At 37.2% G+C, this 27,171-nt stretch overlaps 1 protein-coding gene across 1 annotated transcript in view; it reads right to left on the minus strand.

The window, feature by feature from the left end:
* UBXN4 (UBX domain protein 4) overlaps window positions 1–27,171 on the minus strand; it is a 55,476-nt gene that overhangs the window by 20,057 nt on the left and 8,248 nt on the right. The window contains exons 2-8 of the mRNA XM_032856155.1: window positions 25,903–26,005; window positions 22,684–22,712; window positions 22,051–22,169; window positions 21,255–21,429; window positions 8,210–8,303; window positions 1,692–1,746; window positions 732–896 (exon numbers count right to left, since the gene is read on the minus strand). Coding sequence (XP_032712046.1) covers window positions 732–896; window positions 1,692–1,746; window positions 8,210–8,303; window positions 21,255–21,429; window positions 22,051–22,169; window positions 22,684–22,712; window positions 25,903–26,005 — 740 coding nt within the window. The remainder of the gene's footprint in view (window positions 1–731; window positions 897–1,691; window positions 1,747–8,209; window positions 8,304–21,254; window positions 21,430–22,050; window positions 22,170–22,683; window positions 22,713–25,902; window positions 26,006–27,171) is intronic.

The following is a 27,171-nucleotide window of genomic DNA, read 5'->3' on the forward strand; positions in this document are numbered from 1 at the left end:
CAAAGGGGGTGAGGGAAGAGGGAAAAGTAGAGAGAGAATCTTAAGCAGGCTCCATGCCCAGCATGGAGCCCAATGTGTAGCTCAATCTTACAATCCTGAGATTATGACCTGAGCTGAAATCAAGAGTTGGCCACTTAACGAACTAAGCCACCCAGGTGTGCCCCCCAATTTTAATCTTAATATTTTATGTTGTTTTGGAGGGGAGAAGCAGTAGAGGGAGAAGGGGAATTTTTATTTTTTTATTTTTATTTATTTGCAAGAGAGAGAGAGACACAGAGCCAGAGCCAGAGCAGGGGGAGGGTCAGAGGGAGAAGCAGACTCCCTGCTGAACAGGAAGCCTGATGTGGGACTCAATCCTGGGACTCTAGGATCATGACCTGAGCCGAAGGCAGTCGCTTAACCAACTGAGCCACCCAGGTGCCCAAGAGGAGGAATCTTAAGCAGGCTCCACGCCCAGCTCGGAGTCCAACACAAGGCTCAAACTCACAACCATGAGATAACAACCTAAGCAGAAATCAAGAGTTAGACACTTAACTGACTCAGCCATACATGTACCCCTTAACTGTAATTTAATCCAATATACAATTTCTACTAAAAGGAAGCTGAAAATTGTACTCTTTGAGTCACTAAAGTCAATTTTTGTGTACACGGACTGGTAGTAAACCAAAACCACTGTGCATGGAAAAAAAACTGCATGAGAGTGAAGCACTAAAAATAAACTTATTACTCACCAATGCAATCTGCTGTTTTATACGCTCTCGAGCTGCCCTATCTTCTGCCTTTTCTCTGTTTCTTTCCTCTAACATTCTTTTTGTTAGTTCTTCTTCTTGCTTTCTTTTATAATCCAACATCTCTTTTCCAGTTTTTCTCCTCTCAATTTCTTTCTTAATTTCTCTCTAAATTAAAGAGAAAGGAAGTATTATGAGCCCAAAAGACAACTTACTAATCTGCTTAGGTATTATTTTATATGAGCTGGTTGTAGGGCACAGCTAAAGGGACAAAATAATTTCATAAAATGTAAGGGTCTAAAAGGATTTATTAATGGCATGGCTTAAAGGTCAAATGTCTATCAATTTACAAATCTCAGCATTTCTATTAAGGTTGTGATGTAATTTGAAAAAAAGGATTACAGGTCTTTGGTTTGTAAAGTAAATGTTACCCTCTAAGGACACAAGGCCGTCATTTATTTGGCATAAAGAATTAATAACTTTCTGATATCATAACCTCAAAAGAGATGACGTAGTTTAGGTGCACACGATGAGAAAAATGAATGGTGAACCAGAATTTGGCAACACCAGAGGGAAAATACAGCAAAATAGCTACAAATTTCTTTTGCACAAAAAGGAGTAAAGAATTTCATCTGCATCAAAATAATACAATTTTACTTCAAATCTCTTTATTCTTAGTGTAAAAGACTCACTGCAGAGAGATGATTAAACTTATTCCTAGCAATTTACAAAAGAACCACAAAAAGTATACACTATAGGGGGTAGAAGTGACTGGAGTGCTTGTTAAAAAAAAAAAAAAAAAAAAGTATACACTATGATCCTACTAAGGAATCAGGTTAATTACCTTCACTGTGCTTCAACACTCAACTGTAACCAGAAAGTCATCTAAGGTCTGCCAAATTCAGCAGGGAGTCAAACATTTCCTTACTGGAAGGGCAAAATGATGATGTACATGAACTTTACCTGTTCTTCCTCTTTCCTTTTCTCTTCTCTTCTTTCCTCGAGTTTTTTAGTGAGTCTGTATATAATAAGTTTTTAAAAAATACATTAATGGAGACTTATCTTATTAATATAATGAAAATATATGGGAGATTCCCTTTGCTAAAATCAACTGGGAAATGAAGTAACAAACAAAAAAAAGCTCATGCAGACAAAGCAACAGTTCATCTGCCTGGCCCCCAGTCCCAACAGAAATCCGTAATCAGTTAGTGGGAGCCTTTCATTTATTTATTTTTATTTACTTATTTATTCTTATTTATTTATTTTAGTGGGAGCCTTTTAGAAACTTAGTTCCACCTCCTACTTAACCATTAGTTTCTCTCCCCCCCACCATTATATCTGATACTGATTTAAAAATATACATACACATCTTCAAATGAGTACATAAATTAATAAGTTACAAATGCTTTCCCCCTACATAGAAGTAAACAGCAATATAGCAGAAATTATAAAATGCTGAAGGCTAACATTTATAAAAACTAATACTAAAACTGATTCCCAACTCTAAAAAGTTCATCAATTAAAAATAATTATGAAAGCAAAGAGTAGTAATGGCTGCGCTATTTAGTGAATACAATAAAACCGACCGTGAATTTTGTGATATGTAATTACCTCAATTTTTAAAAATTAATGGTACTTTCTCAGAGGGATTTCGGTTACACAGGCGTAAGTGTTTGCTAAAGCTCACTTGAAACAACCTGAGCCAGCAATCAAGGGAATGCTCAAAGAATGATGGGGACATACATCAAAGAACAGAAAAGCAAAAATGAAGAGGATGTCACTAGTCAAATCAATGGCAACGAGTGCACAAAAAGAATGGTAAGAGAAACGAACCATAACACAGTGGAAAAAAAGGGATCCATAAAGTGTCTTACTGCTGAGGGGAGTTATAAACTGTTACCACCACTGTGGAAAACTGTCTGGCAAGTATTTATGACCCTTTCTGCTCCTGCAAATAACACCCAAAAGATCTGTCCACCAAGACATGTACAAGAATGCTCATATAGCAAGCCTATCTATTCATAATAGCCCCCAAAATGAGAACAATTCAAAAATCCATCAACAGGGGAACCTGGGTGGCTCAGTGGGTTAAGCCACTGCCTTTGGCTCGGGTCATAATCTCACGGTCCTGGAATCGAGTCCCGCATCGGGCTCTCTGCTCAGCAGGGAGCCTGCTTCCCTCTCTCTCTCTCTCTCTCTGCCTGCCTCTCCATCTACTTGTGATCTCTCTCTGTCAAATAAATAAACAAAATCTTTAAAAAAAAAATCCATCAACAGAATGAATTAGTCAAATAAAAGAATACTATACAGCAACAAGAGTATACCAATTCCTGTCACATGCAGCAGCACAAAAAAGCTGAAGCAAAGGAGAGCAGAGAGAGAACATGCGTGAAGTTTATGAGCAGGCAGAACTCATCTATGGTGCTGATGCAGAACAGTGGTTATTTTGGGGAGGAAAGTAGTCACTGTGAAAGGGTTATCAGGCCCCTAATGTATGGACTACACTGGTAATTTTCTATTTCTTGATCTGGGTGCTGGTATCTTGTAAGTTTACTGGAAAAAAAAGTGGGGGAAAGAAAGCAGAAGAGGTGGATAAAAGCAGTTCTCTACAGAAGAATGCCAGCTAAGAAATACATAAGGCATAAAATTAGAAGGTACAAACTAGAAAAAACGGGCGCCTGGGTCGTTATGCATTTGCCTTCGGCTGGGGTCATGATCTCAGGGTCCTGGAACTGAGCACCCGCATCGCATTGGGCTCTCTGCTCAGTGGGAAGCTTGCTCTTCCCTCTCCCCCTGCTTATGTTCCTGCTCTCTCATTGTCTCTCTCTGTCAAATAAATAAATAAAATCTTAAAAAAAAAACTTAGGAAAAAACCCCACCATTTTCAACTACAAATGAAATAACTGATCCAAGCAAAAATCAACAGATGCCAAACCAGTGGGTAAAAGTTTTTGAGGAACAGCATATTCATGGTTTCAAAGAATCACCCTATAAATAATTATTAATTAGGGAAAAGGTATCTTTATAATCAAGAAATCCAACAGACACCATCTTAATTAACGATTAAACTTGACATCACCAATAATGCAAACATCTGATATCAGATGCTTCCTCATATGAGTAATAAGATAAACATTACCTAGGTAAGGTTCTCAAACTTTAACCCGAACCTAGAATGAAAAATAGGGACCAAATCAAAGGACATTTTAGAAACTTAGGCACCTGGATGGCTTGGTGGGTTAGGCATCTTCCTTCAGCTCAAGTCATGATCCCAGAGTCCTGGGATCCATAAGGCACTGAGCTTCCTGCTCAGTGCAGAGCCTGCCACTCCCACGCTCTCTAACAAATAAATAAAATCTCAAAAGAAAAAAAAAAAAAGACATCCTATAAACAATTAGCCTAGACACTTAAAGAATGTCCAAGTCATGAAAAATAAAAACAAAAACAAAACAAAGAAAATGTTTTGAATTAAAAGAGGCTACACTAAATTCAATGAATGATCCTCGAATGGATCCTGTATCAGGGGAAAAAAGTTATAAAGGACATTATTGAAGTAACTGGGTAAATTTGAATGACCGCTTATCAGATAATCTTACTGTATCATGTATTTATAATCTGAGTGTGACAATGGGATCATACTAATATCTGAATGTCTTTAATTACACCCCACCAGAATTGGTGAATTGTAGAATTCTCTTCTGAGAAAAACAGATGCTATTTTGTTCTAATCTAGTTGAAAAGCCCATCCTACTCAATGACGTAATGACCAACTGTTTCATGACTCCCGTATCCAGGAATCTACTGCTAAATTGTGTTCATTGGTCTGAAGGAAAAGGTAGGGCGTGAATCAGTAGGCAGAGACTCCCAGGCCCCTTCCTAGACTGCAGTCCCCACTCAGAGCCGATAAAATCTCAGACAATGTTTTTATTCTTAGGAGATACACACTGAAGTATTTAGGGTAAAATGAAATGATGTCTGCAACTTGCAAATAAGTTGGCAAAAAAGAAGAAAAAAAAGTCATTATACTATTCTTTCAACTTTTGAGGTTTGTAATCTTTCCCAAGTAAAGGTTGGCATTGATTGGTACAATTTTTTTTAAAGATTTTATTTATTTGAGAGACAGAGACAGAAATAGCAACAGAGAACATGAGTGGGAAGGAAAGGGAGAAGCAGGCACCCTACTGAGCAGGTAGCCCAACATGGGGCTCGATCCCAGAACCCTAGGATCATGACCTGAGCTGAAGGCAGAAACTGAGCCACCCAGGCACCCCTTGACAGTAATTATTTGATAATATCTTTATCATCTTTCCCAAAGATTCTACCAATTTTTAAACATAATGACATAAAAAATAAGCAAAATTTAACTAAAAGATGTATCTTTTCATGTGAGTCGCTGAAAGATTCAACTTCCAGGGGCACCTGGCTAGATTGGTCGGTAGAGCATACAACTCTTGATCTCAGGGTCACTGAGTTCAAGCCCCACATTGGACATAGAGATTATTTAAAAGAAACAAAGAAGATTCAAACTTCACAAATTTTAGCTTTGAAAACAAAACTGTATATATTTTAATTAAGCAAAACTTAATTTCTCACAGATTACATAAAATCTCACAATTACAAATCATCAATCTGTTTCTTTAAAAAAAAATCAAATTTACTTCCTTGAAAAGACTATTTAAGATAGATTTTTTTCTTAATATGTATGGGATGAGTTTGAGGTGACATCAATTTGATTTAGTGACATTTCCCCCTAACAAAATCCTTGAAGCCAGATGAAGAAAAGCCTAAGATCTAGTGGAAGTACTTAGTCTTTCCAAGTACAGAAACTTGATCTCTGGAAACAAATGTTATAGCTTGAGAGGATGACAAGAATCCTAATATTTAATAACCCGACCTTCCAAATTTTAAGGCTGAGTTTTTTAATCTGTAGGACAGAAATTTTAAAATACCATCAAAGTTAGAGAAAAAAATGTATATATTTTGCTTTATAGAACTTGGTATTACAAAATTCTATATATATCAGATTACACCATAGGTATTTGATGTGTCAAATTTATCTGGGCTGTGAAAAAGCACCGCAGGTCAGTTCTATGAGACAGGGAAACTAACAGCACATTAGGGATTCAGTGTAGAATAACCTGCAGTGGATGGGTAAGTCAAAGGCATAAAAGCACTACAGAGTCTATGATAAGGGATGGTGGAGATGAAGGCCACCTGAAGGGTATAAATGATGAGCTAAGATGTCACTTGGGATAGGAATATATATAGGATGTTGTTTTTAGTTGTCACTGTCAATGAAACCAATTCCACAAAAAAAACAAAATTCCTAATTGGGTACAACTCAGAAGAATAAAATATATGACCACAGAATAGGAAACTAATCTATTAGGACCTAGGCCCTACTGGGTAGCTGAGTCTGGTAAGTTAATCTCAGCACCAATTTGAAATGCTTTTATGGTTTTAATTATATGACGTGGATTTTTCAAAAGTTGTTTAAACAGAGAACAGTTACTTTCCAATGAAAACTGTTTCATTAGTAAGTATGCCAACATTTCAACCAATTTTAACACTAGTACCCTTTTTTTTTTTAATAAAGATTTTATTTATTTATTTGAGGGAGAATGAGTGAAAGAGAGCATGAGAGAGGAGAAGGTCAGAGGGAGAAGCACGCTCCCCAAGGAGCTGGGAGCCCGATGCGGGACTCGATCCTGGAAGTCCGGGATCATGACCTGAGTCGAAGGCAGTTGCTCAACCAACTGAGCCACCCAGGTGCCCGTCACTAGTACCCTTTTAAAAGGCCCTAGCCCACATGCATTTCATGTAACGAATTCTAACGGTATATGGTTTTAAAAAATACATATGTATGTATCTCTAAGAGTGCTTTAAAAGTTTTTTTCAGTTTAAGGATCTCAAACAACCTGTAGACCCACTCTGTCCTGATATGCTAATTATAAAAGTAATAATGCTCAATGAAGACAGTTTGGCAACTTCAAAACAAAGCAAAAAAAAAAAAAAATCCCTAATTTCCCTTCCATAATATTAACATAAACATTTTCTTCTATGTCTTAAACTGTCTTTATCTGACTCAATATACTATATTTAACACATATACACCAGTGTAGTCACTATATGTAACTCTTTTAATTAAGATGGTATATTATTTTGTTTGTAGTACCATGCAGGCAGAAAGGGGCAGACACTCTCTTAAGAATGGAAGCTATTATGAAACAACAGCAACTTCCCTTTCACATTAAATAGCACTTAAGCCCACCCTACAAGGGCTACCTGCTGTGTGTCTTTTCATTCCCCCCAAGTCTCCAAATCCTTTTCTGATCTTTTATTGTCACTTCCCCCCAAGGTGGGGCAAAGAAAGATAGCCAGTGGTGGACTTGGTGTTAGCCAAACAGAATGAAACAAAGAGGATGAATCATTGGGAACTTTGGTTCTCTGCTACTGTTCTTTGAGCCTTTTACCACTTCTTACCACTGTTAGCAAATCTATCCTTTTAACTCAAGATCTTGGCCCTGCCCAGACACCTACAAAGAACCATCAGAATCTAGGTTTTGCTGAAATGAAGCTGATTCTTAGTCATGAGCAAAACCAAATACCCAATGTTAGTAATCATTTTGAAACTTGTTCCCCCATGGCATCTGTGTGAACAAGAAACTCAAGTCTAAGAAATTTTCTTAACTTCCATATAACCCTAAGTTGTGGGGCGCCTGGATGGCTCAGTCGTTAAGTATCTGCCTTTGGCTCAGGTCCTGATGCCAGGGTCCTGGGATCAAGCCCCAACAGGCTCCCTGCTCAGCAGGAAGCCCACTTCTCCCTCTCCTACTCTCCCTGCTTGTGTTCCCTCTCTCACTCACTCACTCTCTCGGTCAAATAAATAAATAAAATCTTTAAAAAACAAAAAAACCTCGCTAAGTTGTTTTAGGTCAAGATTAAAAAATATTCCTGCCTTATCCATATACAATTCATATAACTTAAGAATCATACTATAAAGGGCTCTAATTTGGAAATTTCTGTATTATTAAAAATACTAAAGTACAAACCACAAAAAGTCAGAAATCTGTACCTGATTATTAGACCAGTAACATATGACACTTAACAGACATCGACTTATGCAAAACCAAGGTTCGGTACAGTCATAAAAGTAGCTGAAGTTTGTCCCATTGGGAACTTACTATCCTATGGCACAGCAAATTAAAAGCAGAAGTGATGGACAAAAAAACACATGTATCAAAAACCAGTGAAAAAGAGACTCTTGGGCTGATCAGACCTGAAGGTGACTGATGACTTCAGAGATACCTAACTTTACTTGTAGAATATAGTTTTTATGGATACAAGTTGGCCAGGTAATAAAAAATTTCAACCCAAGATTCTGAAACTACATTTGTGTAATTTTAACTTTTACTCAAATTAATGAAATAACTGAGAACCACTCTCTCTTAAAAATATTACTTGCAAAAATAAGAGCAAACCTTTCCACTCTGACAGTGAGGTCCTCCGGAGATTTCTGATTTGAACATCCACCAGGATCCTGAGATGGACTGGCATGGCCTGAACTTTCTCCTCCTTAATCATTTAATAAAAAGAAATAAGAAGAATATTGTATTTAACGCCAATTTTTAAAATGTATAAATATTTTGGGTTACATATGTTAATCTTCTTAAACATTACAAAGTTTTCCTAATAATGGAGAAGTTAAGAAATGAGTGATTACTGGGACACCTGGCTGACTCAGTCATGCGATTCCATGTTGTGAGTTTGAGCCCCACACTGGACGTAAAGAAAGGAAGGAAGGAAAGAAGAAGGGAAGGAAGGAAAGGAGGGAGGGAAAAGAAAGAAAGAAAAAAAGAGGAAGGAAGGAAGGAGCAAGCAATTCCTAATTCTGGCATTTGGATCTGGATACAACAATATATAAGTGGGAAATAAGGCAGTTACCTTGTTGAGGGCCACCAAAGTCAGGGTCAAAGAGAAAACATGAAAAAGTATTAATCTGGCAGGAGGGGAATATAACAAAAGTAGAGTTAAGCATGACTGACCATGGGGAGGCTTTACTCTAGAGCATTGCTGTCCAGTATCTATGCTGTCCAGTACAGTAGCCACAGTCACATGTAAAGCTCTAGAGGCAAAGTCTGATCCTGGGTATCACTCTAGAATTAATGCAGGTCCAAGTGATCTGCTTTTGCAAACCAGAGTAATTCCTTAACGAAGCTATCTGTATCTACACTAGTACTAGATGGCCCCCAATTTAACTATGGTTTGCCTTATAGTTTTTTGACTTCATGATGGTGTATAAGTGATAGACATTCTAGAAACCATACTTGCAATTTTAATCTTTTCCTAGGCTACAGATATGCACTAAGCTACTGCCTCTGATAAAAGACAGTGGCAACTCTCAGTCAACCACAAAATCACAATGACAAAGAACTAACACACTTACATCATTCTGTACCCGTACAACCATTCTGTTCTCACTTCCACTACAGTAGTCAGTAAGTTACATCAGAGTCAACACTTCATTATAAAACAAGCTCTGTGTTAGATGACTTCGCCCAACTGTAAGCTATTATAAGTGTTCTGAGGATGTTTAAGGTAGGCTAGACTAAGCTATGATATTCAATAATTTAGGTGTATTAAATGCGTTTCTGACTTACAATGTTTTCAACTTAGAATGGATGTATCGGGCTGTAACCCAATCATAAATCAAGGAAGATCTACATACTTTAAAAAATTTCCTGGGGCATCTGGGTAGCTCAGTCAGTTAAGCATGTGACTCTTGATTTCAGCTCAGGTCATGATCTCCAGGTCATGAGATAGAGCCCTATGTTGGGCTCAGCACTCAGCATAACAACTGCTTGTCCCTTTCCCTCTGCTCCTCCCCAATTTCTGCTCGCTCTCTCTCTCTCAAAAATAAATAAATAAATAAATAAAAAGTAAATAAAATCTTTAAAAAAAAAAATTTCCTTAAGGCCAGAATTTTCTACTCGGCTTGTAGAGAACAGCTATTTTCTGGTACTTCCCTTTAGAACCTCTGCCATTTTCTTCCTTACCACTTGCAACTTACTTGATTCTTCTTTACATTTCTGATCTTTGAAAGAGTAAGGACCTTGAAGAAACAAAATCTGGATTCAAATCCTGTCCTATTACTTTAGTAAATTACTTAACCTGGGTATTATCTGTATAATGAGAACAGTAACGTCATAGAGTTGTTATGTTAATGTATGTTAATTCACATAAAAAGCTTAGACTTCTACGAAGATAGCACAAAGTAAGTGCTTCAGCTATTACAGTGGTGGTGGGAATAGGAGAATAACTAAGCAGAGCTGATGATGCATATCTATTCCTACCTCTACATTCAGTGGCATCACCTAGGTAGTGTGAAATCAGCCATAGTAGGAGTAGTACACCTTGGCAATTAGCAAATACTCCCAGCAAGGGCTCCCCACCACCCTACACCTCCCTCCCCCGCCGCCACCCTGCCCCCACGCGCCCGAGCCTCTTCTTTAATATTTACTGGCACATCACTAAATGCAACCCTTGAATAAGAAGTGGTAACCACTAGCATCCAGTGTGTGTTCAACTGGAAATAAATCAATTTCATTAGTAAATTAAATTAATGCCAAGGACATTCATACCTTAATATAGCAAAAAAACTTAACAGAACTTAGGAAGATAACTTGCAGATAGTTGAAAAAAAAAGGTGCTGAACAACAATACAGTTAGATCTATGACTAAAAACAAAGAAAAATGGATAGATGTCATATACAGTAAGATTTCCAATGGCATGGCAGAGTTGTCTTTGGCATTGTGTAACTGACTTATGAGTATGGAATATACATTTATAACTTTATGCATGAAACAGCTTATATGAGCTCATATTTAACAGGTAATTAATGAATGAAATGTTCCAGATTTTCAAAAAACTTTTAAGCTAAAACAATGATAAACACCCAAACATAATGAAAATTTATTAGAAGTTCTAACTTCAGGTTTAAAAACATAACTGGGGGCGCCTGGGTGGCTCAGTGGGTTAAAGCCTCTGCCTTCAGCTCAGGTCATGATCCCAGAGTCCTGGGATCGAGCCCCACATCGGGCTCTCTGCTCAGCAGGGAGCCTGCTTCCTCCTCCTCTCTCTCTCTCTCTCTCTCTCTCTCTCTGCCTGCCTCTCTGCCTACTTGTGATCTCTGTCAAATAAATAAAATCTTTAAAAAAAAATAAAAAATAAATAAATAAAAACATAACTGGATAATTAGGCATAATGTATCTCCCACTTACAAAGCAGTCTTGCCAAAAAAGAATATATAATGAACCTAAATCTGATCAAGCCTGTAATGTTAACTACCAACTTAGAAGAATATTTACATAATACCCTAAGAATGCAGCAAAGTCCACGAGGAGGGGAAGATGGAGGTGAAGTAGGACCTTAGGCTGGTCTCATCCCACAAATACAAATACATAACTATCAACTTATCCTAAATACACCAGTAATTGACCTGAAGACTGGCAGAACATACTCCACAACTAAAGGCAGAAAAGAAGTCACATCGAAGAAGGTAGTAAATGCAGACACACACTTCGGAAGAGAAACAAATCATGAAAGTTGAGGTGGAGAGAGGACTGTGGTGGCAGATAAGGGTGAGAAACAAACAAGACAAGAGAGTGCAGAGGGATAACAAACCCACACAGCAACTGGCCTGGAAAGCAAAAGGGTCCAAATTTCATGAATTCTTCTAACCAGCAGGGCTTAAAGTCTGGAGTTTTTAAACGTCAGTGTGTTTGGCTCTGGGAGAGTTCAGAGGACACTGGGGCTGCTCTTGGAGTAAAAGGCAGGGACAACAGCCCACAGATACTCAGCATGGAAACAGTGATCTAAATAGTACCTGGAGTCATAGTAGGGAGGTTAGGTGCTCATCTCAGATTATATCCCAGAGAAGCAGTACTGACAGAAAGATCCCTCCAGAAACAAACAAATTGGCAAGTGCCATTTCTCTTCTTCACCCCTCAGCATAAACAGAGCCACAAGTGGGAAGCAGCACAGCACTCAGACTGGCTATCTAACTTGCTTTCAACAAGCCCTGCCATGTCACACTCTGGAAAAACTACTCTTCCCAGTCATATTTGCCTCAGTCTGGGCATGATGAGCCCTCCTCCCCAAAAGACCAGCCCAAATCCCTGCTCACAGAGCATAATCCCTAATCCCAGAGCATAGTGAGGCCTCTATTCTGGCAGCGGTGGTAACAGGTCTCATTTCACAAGCAGACCAGGGCACACCTAGTTAAAACGCATCACTTTCTGGCCAGGAACCAAACACTATCTGCAAAAGACAGAGAGACAAAGAGAGCATCTGCAGACAACTAGCCTGAAGCATAAAGCAGCCAGGAGACAACAGCAGAGTGCGCGAAGCACACATTGGACACACTCCCAGAAGCGCAGGCCCTGGGGAACAAAGGACGCTACACTGCAGGGCACTATAGGACCTCAACTTCGTTAAACCATTATCCTCAAGAACAGGAGATGTAGCAGACTTTCCTAACACAGAGAAACAGGCACAGAGACTTGGGCAAAATGTGAAGACATAGGAATTTATCACAAATGGAAAACAGGACAAGACCACAGCCGGAGATCCACGCAAAACAGATATAAGCAATATGCCTGATGGAAAATTTAAAGCAATGATCATAAGGATACTTACTGGACTTGAGGAAAGAGTAGAGGACATCACTGAAAATGAACACAGAGGTAAGAAATAACATAGCAGAGGGGCAACTGGGTGGCACAGTCAGTTAGGCAGCTACCATCAGCTCAGGTAATGATCTCAGAGTTCTGGGATCAAGCCCTACACTGAGCTCGCTGCACAGCAAGGAGTCTGCTTCTCCTTCTTCCCCTTCCCCCAACTCATATGCACACGCATGCTCTCAAATAAATAAAATCTTTAAAAAAAAAAAAAAGAAAGAACATAGCAGAGATAAATGGCTCAATAAATGAAATGAGAAAAACAACTGATGGAATGAGTAGCACACTGGAAGAAGCAGAGGAATGAATTAATGACCTAGGAGACAAGAGTAATGGAAAGTAATCAAACTGAACAAAAGCAAAAAAGAAAAAATATTATGCAAAACAAGAACTGACAGGGAACTCAATAACAATATCAAACATAAAATTCTTATTACATGGGTCCCAGAAGAAAAAGAGAGAGAAAAGGGGACAGAGAATTTATGTGAAGAAATTAATAGCTGAAAACTTCCCAAATCTGGGGAAGGAAACAAATATCCAGATCCAGGATGCACAGAGAATCCCCAACAAAATCAGTAAAAGCAGATCCACACAAGACATACTGCGATTAAAATGGCAAAATATAGTAAGAGAGAAAAAACATTAAGGGGTTCCTGTCTGGCTCAATCAGTGGAGTGTGTGACTCTCAATCTCAGAGTTGTAGGTCTGAGCCCCACATTGGGTACAGAAATTATTCAAAAATAAAATCTTAAAAAAAAGGAAAAAAAATATGAAGCAGCAAGACAAAAGAAGACAGTTACATACAAAGGAAATACCATAGGGTAATCAGGGAATTTTTCCCCAGAAACTTTCCAAGCCACAAAGGAGCTGCATGATATTAAAGTGCAGAAAGGAAAAAATCTGTAGCCAGGAATACTATATCCAGCAAGGCCATCATTCAGAATAGAAGGAGAGATTAACAGTTTCTCAAACAAAAACTAAAGGATCTCATGACTACTACACCAGTCCTGCAAGTAACATTAAAGGGGAAAGGAAAGACCAAAAATGACAGTATGAAGGTAGGAAACACAAAAATAGTAAAAATGAATATTTATGTAAAAATATCAGTCAAGGAGCTCACAAAGTAAAATGATGTAAAATATGACACCATATACCTAAAACATGGGGAGGAAAATTGGTTCAAATTTAAACAACCATCAAGTTAAAACAGAGTGCTATATAGAGAATATGTTACATACAAATGTAATGGAGACCACAAATCAAAACCCACTAATAAATATGCAAAGAATAAAAATTTAAAAATCCAAATATATCACTGAAGAAAATCAGGAAACCATTAGAGAAAGAAAGGATCAGAGAAAATCTCAGAAACAAACACAAAACAAGTAATAAAATGTCAATAAATACATATCTATCAATAATTACTTCAAATGTAAATGGACTAAAGCCCCAAACAAGAGATACGGGGTGACAGAATGAATAAAAAAACAAGACCCATCTATACGTTGCCTATAAGAGACTCAATTTAGACCTAAATACACCTGCACTGAAAGTGAGAGGATGGGGTGCATGAGTAGCTCAGTTAAGCATCTGCCTTCAGCTCAGGTCATGATCCCAGAGTCCTAGGATGGGTTCCCGTGTGGGGCTCTCTGCTCAACAGGGAGTTTGCTTCTCCCTCTGCCCCTCCCCCTGCTCATACTTTTTCTGTTTCTCTGTTTCAAATAAATAAATAAAATCTTAAAAAAAAAAAAAGTAAGTGAGGGGATGAAGAAACATTTACCATGCAAATGAATGTCAAAAGAAAGCTAGAGTAGCAATACTTATATTGGACAAAACGGACTTTAAAACAAAGACTATAATGACACAAAGAAGGATACTATATAATAATAAAGGGGACAATCCAACAAAAAAATATAATAATTGTAAATATTCATGTACCCAAACAAACAAAAAGCTTTTTCCCTAAGGTAAAGAACGAAACAAGGATGGCCACCCTCACCACTTTATTCAACACACTATTGAAAAGTCCTAGCCATACCAATGAGACAACAAAAAGAAATAAAAGGCATCCAAATTGACAACAAAGAAGTAAAACTTTCATTATTCACAGATGACATGATATTATAGTGAGAAAACCCAAAAGACTCCACCAAAAAACAACTAGAACTGATAAATGAATTCAGTAAAGTCGCAGGTAACAAAATCATTGCACAGTAATCTGTTACATTTCTACACACCAATGAAGCAGCAGAAAGAGAAATTAGAAAACATTCCCACATACAAGTAGACCAAAAATAATAAGATACCTAGGAATAAACCTACTCAAAGAGGTCAAAGACCAGTACTCTGAAAACTATAAAACACTGATGAAAGAAAGTGAAGAGGACACAAAGAAATGGAAAGACATGCTACACCCATGGACTGGAAGAACAAGTAATGTTAAAATGTCTATACTACCCAAAGTAATCTACACATTTAATACACTCTCTATCAACATACCAACAACATTTTTCAAAGAACTAGAACAAACAATCCTAAAATTTGTGAACCACAAAAAAGTCTCAAACAGCCAAAGCAATCTTGAAAAGCAAAGCCGGAGGCATCACAATTATGAACTTGAAGTTATATCACAAAGTAGTAGTAAACAAAACAGTATAGTACTGGCACAAAAATAGACACATAGGTCAATAGAACAGAAAACCAAAAATAAAGCTATAACTTATATGGTCAATTAATCTTTGAAAAAGCAGGAAAGAATATGTAATGGGAAAAAGAATCTTCAACAAAATGTACTGGGAAAACTGGAGAGCTACATGTAAAGAATGAAACTGGGCCAGTTTCTCACACTATATTCAAAAATAAACTCAAAATGGATTAAAGACCCAAATGTGAGATCTGAAACCATAAAAACCCTAGAAGAGAGCACAGGCAGTAGTTTCTCTGACATCAACTATAACATCTTTCTAGATATGTGTCCTGAGGCAAGGGAAACAAAAGCAAAAACTATTGGGACTACTTTGCATAGCAAAGTAAACAATCAACAAAACTAAAAGGCAACCTCTAGAATGGAAGAAGATATTTGCAAATGATATATCTGACAAAGGGTTAGTAAGCAAAATATATAAAGAACTTAACAAAAATTTAACACCCATGGGGCAACTGGCTGGCTCACTCAGTGAAGCACGGGACTCTTTAATCTTGTGGTTTTGAGTTTGTGCCCACATTGGGTATGGAGATTACTTAAAAATAAAATCTTAGGGGTGCCTAGGTGGCTCAGTCAGTTGGGTGTCCAACTCTTGATTTCGGCTTGGGTCATGGTCTCAGGGTGGATGGGGTCTCAGCACTCATGGTCTCAGGGGTACAGCCCTGCACAGGGCTCTGTGTCCAGCAGGGAGTCTGCTTGTCCCTCTCCTGCCCCCTTCTCCTCCCCCTCCGCCCTTTCCCCACTCATATGTGCACTCTCTAAAATATATAGAAATCTTTAAAAAATAAATCTTAATACAAAACCTCAACACCCCAAAAATGAATAATCCAACTTAAAAATGGGCATAAGACATGAACAGACATTTCTCCAAAGATGACATCCAAATGGTTAACACATACATGAAAAGATGCTCATCATCATTTATCAGGGAAATGTCAATCAAAATTACAGTGTGGTATCACCTCACACTTGCCAGAATGGTTAAAATCAAACGGAAGTATTGCAGAGAATGTGGAGAAAGGAAAACCCTCTTGTATGGTTGATGGGAATGCAAACTGGTGCAGCCACTCTGGAAAACAGTACGAAGGTTTCTCAAAAAGTTAAAAACAGAACTATCCTATTGACCCAGCAATTGCACCATTGGGTATTTACTCAAAGAACATAAAAACACTCATTCAAAGGCATACATGACACCCTATATCTACAGCAGCATTATTTACAACAGACAAATTATGGAAGCAGCCCATCGTCCACTGACGCACTGTTAAAGATGATGTGATATGTTTTTACACACACACACACACACACACACACACACACACACACACAGAGGAATATTATTCAGCCATAAAAAAAGAATGGGATCTTGCTATTTGCAACTGCATGGATGGAGCTAGAGAGTATAATGCTAAATGAGTCAGTCAGAGAAAGACAAAAACCAATGACTTCACTCATATGGGGAATTTAAGAAACGAAACAAATGAGCAAAGGGAGAAAAAAGACAGACACAAACCACGAATCAGACTCTAACTATAGAAAACTGATAGTTACCAGAGGGGAGGTGGATGGGTGGGGGGGATGGATGAAATAGGTGATGGGAATTAAGAAATGCACTTGTGATGAGCACAGGGTGATTAAAATACAAACTTAAAAAAAAGAATGCAGCAAAATCCAGACTGGGGGAAGCTACAGAAAAAAATCAGTGAGAATGGGAATCTATTTATGAAATGAAAACTAAGATTCAAGGGGCACCTGGGTGGCTCCGTCGGTTAAGCGTCTGCCTTTGGCTCAGGTCATGATGATCCCAGGGTCCTGGGATCGAGCCCCACATCGGGCTCCCTGCTCGGCAGGAAGCTTGCTTCTCCCTCTCCCACTCCCACTGCTTGTGTTCCTTCTCTCACTATCTCTGTCAAATAAATAAGTAAAATCTTAAAAAAAAAAAAAAAAAAAAAGACTCAAAAAAAGAAAAAGCAAAAAGGAGACTCATCAAGCAGCAACAATATACTGGACTCCAAACAAACAGAAATTTAGTGTAATGCAAATATCATCTAGATAAATAATGATAAAAAGGAATTACTGTTCAACTTTCTATGTTTCATAAGGGATACCAATTTGTGGTTATTTTTTAAAGTTCTTATCTTTTACAGGCACCTGCATGGCTCAGTCAGTTAAGTGACTCACTCTTGGTCTCAGCATCACGAGTTCAAGCCCCAAGCTGGGCTCCACACTGGGCATGGAGCCTACTATAGACAGACAGGTAGATAAAGTTCTCATCTTTTTCATACTAATATTTTAAAATGAAATATGATGCCCAAGATTTGTTTTAAATAATAAGTGACAAGGAGATGAAGAATAGGGGGCACCAATGAAATAGTATCAGTCATGAGTTGGTAGGAATTGAAGACTCCTAAAGGCAATGAGTTCATGGGATTTCTTAAACTATTTTCTCTACTTTTCTAGAGGTCTGAAATTTTCCATAACAAAGTGAAAAAAAAAACCCACAAAGAACTGAGATTAGAGCTTCTACTCACACCTCACACTTCAGTAAGACAGAGTTTGAGTGAAGTAAGTTAAGTGTCTACTGAAACAAAAGCATCAACACTAACAGAATCCAGAGTGTAACAATGTACAAGACACAAAAATTTCTTGACACACAATCCAAAAGGAAAATGTGACCCATTCTCAGGACAAAAGACAAAAAAAAAAGGCAATCCTGAGATGAGACAGAGCTATTATAACTCAATGAGGTAAAGGAAAATGAAATAAATTAAAAGATAAATTGAATAAAATGTTGGTAAAGAGTACTCTGGGACTGAGTATAACTACTTTAACTTTCTGTGAGTCAAACTATTTCAAAATAAAAAGTTAGAGGAGGAGGAGGAGATGGAAGGAAGAATAAGAAAATCCAAAATCATTTTACCTGCAAAATGGTACAGCCAATTTGGAAGACAGCTTGCTGGCTGCTTACAAAACTAAACATTTCCTGAGAGCACAATCCAGCTATCATGAGCTTGGTATTTACCCAAGGAAAGTTAAAAAACTTATGTAAACACAGAAACCTGCACACAGATGCTTACAGCAGTTTTATTCATAATTGCTAACTTGGAAGAAACCACAAGATGACTCTTCAGTAGGTGAAAAGATTCATAAACTTTGGTACACCTAGACAATGGAATATTATTCAGCTCTAAAAAGAAATGAGCTATCAGGTGATGAAAAGACACGAGGGAAGCTTAAATGCCTATTACTAAGTGAAAGACGCCAATCTGAAAAGACTACTGTATGACACTCTGGAAAAGGCAAAACTATGAAGACAGTAAAAAGATCAGTAAGGATGAATAGGCAGAGCACAGAGGACCTTTAGGGCAGTAAAAAATACTTTGTTCTATACTGATGCCATAATAATGGATACATGTCATAATACATTTGTCCAAACTCACAGAATGTATTATCACCAAGAGAAAACTCTAATATGAAGTATGGATTTTGCCTAATTATAATGTGTCAAATGTGGATTCATTAGTTTTAACAAAATGTATCACTTTGGTGGAGGATGTAGATAGTGGGGCAGAAGGTATATAGGAAATCTGTTCCTTCCTCTTTATTTTGCTATAAACATAGAACTGCTCTAAAAAAAAGTCTATTGGGTAGCTCAGTTGGTTAAGCGTCTGATTCTTGATTTTGACTCAGGTCATGATCTCAGGGTCATGAGATCGAGCCCCACATGGGGCTCTGCACTGAGCATGGAGCCTACTTAATATTCTCTCATTCTTCCCCTTCCTGACTTGTGCAAGTTCTCTCTCTCTAAAAATAAAACCATAAAAAATATTTTGAAAGTCTATTAAAAAAAGTTAACTTAAAAATTATTACCAAGGGGTACCTGGGTGGCTCAGTGGGTTAAAGCCTCTGCCTTCAGCTCAGGTCATGATCCCAGGGTCCTGGGATCGAGCCCCAAATCAGGCTCTCTGCTCAGCAGGGAGCCTGCTTCCTCCTCTCTCTCTGCCTGCCTCTCTGTCTACTTGTGATCTCTGTCAAAAAAAAAAAAAAAAAAAAATCAAACAAAAATTCAGTAGGGGCACCTGGCTAACTCAGTAGAGAATATGACTCCTAATCTCAGGGTTTTAAATCTGAGCTCCACAGTGGACGTAGAGATTACTTAAAAATCTTAAAACAAAAATTAAAAAAAAAAATTCATTAGATGGGCTTAAGAGTAGAAAGATGATAAAAGTTAGTGAACTTACAGATCAGTAAGATTATCCAATCTAAATAAAGAGGGAAAAAGAAGAAAAATGTGAATCTGTGGGATAATATCAAGAAGCCTAACATATATGCAATTATTTCCAGCAAGGTAAGAGAAAAATATTTCAATAAATAATGGCTCCAAATTCCCCAAATTTAGCAAAAATCATATACTTACAGATTTAAGAAGCTCAGCAAACCCCAAGCAGAATAAACACAAAGAAAAAGCACATCTAGGCATAATACGGTCAAACTGCTAAAAGCCAAAGAAAGAGAAAATCCTGAAAGCAGAGAGAAAAGCAATATATTCCATATATGGGAAACACTGCTATCAACAGGAACTTCTCATCAGAAAACTATGGAGCCCAGAAGATCCTTAAATGGTTGAAAAAAATAACTGTAAACCCCAAATTTTGTGTCCAGTAAAAATATCTTTCTAGAGTGAAGATAAAACAGACACTTCCATTTTTCAGAGACAAAGGAAGTATTCTGCCAAAAGACCTGAATAATCAGAAATGCTAAGCAAGGAGCACTTGGGTGGCTAAGTCATTGAATGTCTGACTCTTGATTTCAGCTCAGGTCATATTTTCATGGGTGGTAAGATAGAGCCTTGCATTGGGCTCCAAGCTCAGCAGGGAGTCTGCTTGAAAATTCTCTCCCACCCCGTCCCTCCTTCCACTTGAGTGCCCTCTCTAATAAATAAAGACATCTTAAAAAAAAAAAAAAAAGGTGGGGGTGCCTGGTGGCTCAGTCGATAAACATCTGTCTTCAGCTCAGGTCATGATCCCAGGGTCCAGGGATCAAGCCTCACGTTGGGCTCCCTGCTCAGCAGGAAGCCTGCTTCTCCCTCTACTCCCCTGCTTGTGTTCCCTCTCTCACTGTCTCTCCCTGTATCAAATAAATAAAAAAAACTTTAGAAAAAAAAAAAAGAAAAGAAATGCTAAGGGAAGTATTTCAGGTGAAGAAAAACGATACCAGAGGAAAACATATTCAAAAGGGAACAAAGAATTTGGCAATGACAAGTATCCAAGTAAACGTAAAAGTTAAGTATCCTGCTATTCAGCTATATGGGCTATATTAATTATAGCATTCCCTAGTTCTGTGTGCATCCAGAACCTAAGCGATCTGTAGATGTAAAACCTCAAAATGAGACTACTGGGAGGGGACCTGGCAGCTATTCTTCAAATATTCAAAACCTGTTACGTATAACTTCAGCTAGAGTAAAATTATCTTTTAGGATACTAATCTACTAACTTCTAACTCTTTATCTAACTCTGTGTTGCCCAATACAAAGATATTTTACACCAAGCAACTTTGAACACAAATCCCTAATGTATGGTATAAATTTTCTCTTTTGCCTTTTTCTATCAACCCCTCTGCAATCACATCTCTTATTTTCATAATTTTACAGTTACCTTTAATTCTAATCTCTAAAAACACAAATACTATTTTTTAAATGTGTATAGCATCTTACAGGTCATAAAAACTATCCCAAATACCTTAGTTCATTTCAACCTTTCAAAATCCTCTGGCTGGAAAGATATTTATAAAATTGTTAAGTGTCATAACAACAGTCCCTGAATATAGCACAGTAAAAGAAATTACAAATCAACTATTCTGGACTGTTGCCTATTTGGATTTGAAAGGCATATTCACGGACTTTATTCTCTTCTACGACTATCAGACCAACACATGTATTCAAGACAACTCTTAAATCTTAAGTTAAATGAATGTGACAGAGGAGAAACACAGTAGTTTTCTTTTTAAGGATATTAATCCCTGACCTTTAAAACAAAATGATGGAGTACGTCTACCTATACCCAAAAGGCTACACTAAAAATTACCTGTTGCAGAATCTGACTTTCTATCAGAAGTGGGTGGTGTCTCACAAAGCTCCGCATTTCTGGATTGAGAGTTTTCAGAAGTGTTGTTAGGTTCACACGAGGTGGGTGGAGTAGAGACTGAACTTTCTGACTGGCTGCCATTTGCCACTGATGTTTCACCTTTTAATGAGTGCATCTAGGGCGAAAACACACTGGAATTTAATAAATAGGTAAGAATCTAAACCTACCTAGCAGATGATGCCAAAATAAAAGTCAATTGTCTCCATAAGAGGGAAAAGTGCTAAACCTTCTAAATAGATGAATATAAACTGTATAATCCTAAACATGGCATAATCACTGTAGAATTCAACAACAATGTGACAAGAGCATAAGAAGATTTTCAAAGCACATTGATTTTCCTTCAAATTAGTTCAAGGAAAAAAGTTTCAAGCTATCTTAGCCATTTGCCCAAAGGGGATACTAATGAGAAATTCACTAAATTCCTTAAAATGTGTCAAGCAATACAGTTTGGGACCTTAATGTGAAACCTCTCTCTTGCAACAAAGTAACAGTGATGCTTATTAGTAGTTGACTGAGGAAGGAAAGAAGAAGAGAGAGTAAGAAGTCACTCACTAGTTTCAGGTCCTTATAACTTCACAATGCTATATTCGAAATCAATCCAGGAAAATATTTACTACCTTTAAAGTTTAATGTCATGGCACCTGATTATACAGACAGCTCCAAAAATACTCCAATGTCAAGTTTCTAACATACCATTTTCCCATGTTTGTAAAAAAGAAATTCTGTTCTTTCTCACCTGCTGGACTTTGTGAATTCTGGTAACAAGTTCATCTGCAGAAACACTTCCTGCTATTACTTCCAAGGGAATTCCACTGTCTCCAATAAAGAAACTGGATGGAACACACACTACAGGATCTGTACAATTTAATTAAGTCTAACAATTCATGAAAAACAAAGGGATAATTTTATGAAATACTGACAACAAAGCAAAACAAGTCTTTGTGAATTTCACAATGTTACCAGCTAAGATGTTTACCAAATTTCAACTACCTTATCATTATGCTTGTCATACATGTGATAGATAAACTGATTTATGATTTATTTGTATTGTATAACCGAGTGGGGATCATCCACTACATTCCCCTCTTTTTTAACTTCTACATCTATCTTGCAGCTTGACAGCTTCTTCTAACATTCCAACCAAACTGTCCCATATTGCTTTCCAGATATTGATAATAAAAAACTCTATGATCCCCTTTGCTACAATGTATTATCTCAAAGGACACTTAGTAGTATAAATTTCCCATAAACAAGAATGCAAGAGTTCCTAAATAAAAATGATTAATTTCAAAATGTCATGAATTAACCAAAAGAAAGGCAAATCCTCAAGCAAAATATCTGTCAAACCAATTCTTTATTGAAAGGATACAGATTTGTGAAAATTGTAGGCAGGCTTCACTGTAAAACAAAATCAAATAGAAAATCACTAAATATATGCATTTCCCAAATACTCAGTTGTTTCATAAAAATTTACTGATATCATTAAAATGATTTTTTGAAGCACTGTTTTCTTTCATATTCATCAGTTGGAAGGAGAAAAGTACAATTCTTATTTTACAGACCTTTTCTGGTTTTATAATTTTCAGATTATACTCATTCCTGCAACCCACAAACTGGTGGCCGGGTCTGATGACTAAAATCAAGTAGGTCTCTGCCATGTTGCTTCCTAAGCATCAAGTGTACCTGAATACAATATCTTAACTTGTAACAACAGAATATTAATGCTTATGATTTACCTGTGCAAATGATAATACAGTACTTTGTATTAATAATTCAAAACAACCTAAATATCCACCAGTAAAAACTAACTAAGCAGTCATAAAAAAAAGACAGAAAAAATGTTTATCAAAATGCTACCACTTCTGTAAAAAAGAGGAGGATAATAATCAAGAATGTAAGAGAGGGGAGGGAAATAAATTTTCTTGATTTGGTCACTCCAGAGAAGGGGAACTGGGTGGTTAGGGACAGGGATAGGTGAGACTTTACATTCTGATACAAGTAAGACATACTAATCAATGTAGAGTAGTAACACCAAGAATCAAATCAGTTTATTTCTAAGAATTAGAAATTTGTTTCATTTTCTGAATATAAACCACAATTACCACAAAATCTTCTGAAAACTGAATGGGAAAAGTATAAAGAAAAAAAGTACCAAGAGTCCTATTTTCCCAAAATAACCAAAGTGAACTTTTTAAAAAAGATTTATTTATTTTAAGGGGGGTGGGGCAGGGGCAAAGGGAGAGGAGAAAGAAAATCTTCAAGTAGACTCCCTGTTGAGTACAGAGCCCAATGCAGGGCTCTATCCCAGGACCCTGACATCATGACCTGAGCAGAAATCAAGAGTGGGACCCTTAAACCCCTGAGCTACCCAGGCAGATGCCCCACCAATATAAACTTTTGATGCACTTCCTAACAGTTTATTTTCAACATGGGTTATCTCCATAAATAAATACACACTAGAATACTACAAGAACATTAATTGCATAATTTTTATATAGTAAATAAAATTAACTTTTCATCATTTAAAAGACACATTAGAGTCTATTAGCAGGCAGTCCATAAAGAAACAGCAACCATCACTGCACACAGGTATTCCTGCAAATTATTTTAGAAATTTGTTTTTAGAAAAGAAAGAAAAATAAATAAATTTATTTTTTTAAATGTTAGATACAGGGCTCCTGGGTAGCTCAGTTGGTTAAGCATCAACTCTTAGTTTTGGCTCAGGGCATGATCTCAGGGATGTGAGATCAAGTCCTGCAATGGGCTCCTCACAGGCCATGGAACCTACTTATGATTCTCTTTCCCTCTCCCTCTTGACCCTCCTCATCCCCCTCCCTTTTTCTCAAAAGAAAAATTGGTAGTTACATCAGTCTGTGTATAACCTCAAAAATCCTGATATTCTCATTTCTTCCATGTTTCCAATATACCCCTATATTCCTCCTGCCATTACTGGTGCTTCTGGAAATAATGGATAATATAAATGATAGGATATACATTAAAATGGTAAGATTCTTTTTTTTAAAGTATTACAGCTCAATAAATATATAGTTCAACAACTCCTGCTGTGAGGCAAACCACTATGATTTGTTTTATGACATTTTTATGTTGAAAAATTTTTAATGAAAAATTTACAAACTGAGGCACCTGGCTGGCTCAGTCAGAAGAGCATATGACTCCTAATCTCAGGGTCATGAGTTTTGAGTCCCACCATGGATGTAGCAGTTACTTAAATAAATAAAATAAAATAAAATAAACCCTACTAACTTACAGGTAAATTGCAAATTATTTTAATCTTGACAGTAATTTTTAACCATCATTCATTAACTCTGATATTATCAGTATCAAAAGGACAGGAATACCATTTTATAGTTGCTAATGAATTATTGTTTCTAGGCACTGATCATTGATGCCTGCTGCTAACATCATAAAGCAAGATAACAAGTCATTATATGTCTTTTAATGGAAGAATGGAAGATATACCACCATTTATGAAGTAGTCATCATGGGAAAAAAAAAATCTAACCTGAATCAAACTGTCAATTTATAGGAAATAGAGGATAGAGGAACAAACTAGATAACAGTAACAGGGATGCAGTCAACAAAATTCATACTGCAGGAAACAAAGAATGAATCTCCTAGTTTCCCCAAAATATTAACTGCAAAGAAAAAAAGAGAGGGGGGAAAGTCTACAGACTAAAAGACACTTGAGAGATCAACACATCACAATGTGTAGACCTTGATGGATCCTGTGTCAAACAAACTATAATAAATTAAGAATACAACTTTGACATAGATAAGACAACGGAAAATGTGAACAGTAGCTGGATATTTGCTATTAAGAAACTGTTATTAATTTTTTTTAGTATTATAGCTATGTTAAGAAATTTAGTTTTTCACATACCAAATTTAGATTAATTAATGTTAAAAATATATCTTCCAGAGACATACTAAAATATTTATCGATGAAGTGACATGAAGACTATTTGCCTCAAAATTATATGGAATGGGTGGAAATGGGTCATAGTATCGATGAAACAAGACTGACTAAAAATTGATAATTACCAAAGTAGTTGACAAGTACATGGGAGTTCATTATACTATTCACTTACTTTTGTATATGTTTGAAATTTTCTACAATAAAAAAAAAAAAAATTTTAAGCAGGGGTGGGGATAGAAGGAATGGATTGACAAATAAGAGACTTGCGGATAACAAGTATTGTGAGGGACCTAAAAAAGTCCTTACTCCTACTGAAGTAAACAGCTTCATTCCTAAAAATAGGATCCAAAAGAGTGGTCAACCTTTCAGAGATAACTGATACATAATTTACAGTTACTTCTAAGTTCTTAGAAGCTGAGGATCACAGTTCTTTTGCATTCCTAGTACACGTCACATTGTTGTTTGGTGGACCAGCAGAACTTAAAGTTTTTCAGCAAGATACCATGATGTATTTGGAAAATGGCAATCGGAATTTAAGTCCCCAATATGCCTTACAGAAAAATCAACATTCTTAAAGTCTAAGAGTATCACCATAAATCACAAGAGACAATTATTAAAATACTTAAAAAATTAACACTTTTATAAGCAAACCTTTTGGTATCGATTTTAATAGCAACGAAACTGTCCGAAGATGCTTCTGTCACTTTCTCATCTTCCCAACTTGCAGCCATCTGTGTAGACTGCTCATCGTCACCTGTAAAACATTTCAAGGATACTTATAAGGCCGGTATCTGCTGATTCTTTCCGCTTGGAATATGGAATTTCAAATAAAATATATAATTCCATAAATACTCCAAATAAATTGGTATTTTCTACCAAGTGTGAAAACTAAAATTTTCCCATAAAGTGAAAAGCATAATTATATGCACTGTTAACATCATAAAAAGTAACAAAAAACAGCTTAGGCTGCTAAAAAAAAAAAAATATGAAGATGTAATGAAAAAGAATGAAGCTATCGAGATTTTACAAAATATTTTCTAAAAAAAGACATCCAAATTATGAAGCAAATAGTACCACAGTAATTACAAGTCATCGTGGAAATGTACAGCAGCTATTCTGGCTTTTGTACACGTGACTTTAGAAAATAAATTTGCAACAATCTTCCTTTATGTAGTACTTTTCTGTCAAGCTTAATGTCCCCACACCAGAGCATCACTCCCCAGGATTCCTCCAAGGTAGACAGAAGCAGGTGCAGGTGTGATTGCAGTTTTGGACTTGCTTTTTATCACAGGTACGCTAATTTTAGAAGATATACTTATCCAGGGGCACCTGGGTGGCTCAGTAGGTTAAGTGTCCACTCCTAACTTCGGCTCAGGTCATGATCTCAGCATCCTGAGACACAGACCTGAGATGGGCTCTGCACTCAGCAGGAGTCTGCTCCTCTCTCTCTTCCTTTCTCTCTGCTCCTCCCCCTGCTCGCATGCATGCGGGGATGCTCTCTCTCTCTCTAAAGTAAATCTCAAAAAAAAAAAAAAAAAAAAAAAAAAAGTTATGCTGATCCAAAAGTTATCTATGGTGATAGAACTCAGCATATCAGTTACCTGGGTAGAGATGCTACCGATTGGGAAAGAGCATGAAGGAGCCTCCTGGGGGTGCTGGAAATATTTATATCTTATCTGGATGAGAGTTACATGAGTGTGTTAATACATAAAAATTCACTGAGGGGCACGTGGGTGTCTCAGTGGGTTAAGCCTCTGCCTTCGGCTCAGGTCACGATCTCAGGGTCCTGGGATCGAGCCCCGAGTCGGGCTCTCTGCTCAGCAGGGAGCCTGCTTCCCCCTCTCTCTCTCTGCCTGCCTCTCTGCCTACTTGTGATTTCTGTCTGTCAAATAAACAAATAAAAAATTCACTGAGCTGCTC

This window comes from Lontra canadensis, unplaced genomic scaffold, assembly GCF_010015895.1.
Source record: "Lontra canadensis isolate GAN:19392208 unplaced genomic scaffold, GSC_riverotter_1.0 scaffold11, whole genome shotgun sequence".
NCBI lineage: Eukaryota > Metazoa > Chordata > Mammalia > Carnivora > Mustelidae > Lontra > Lontra canadensis.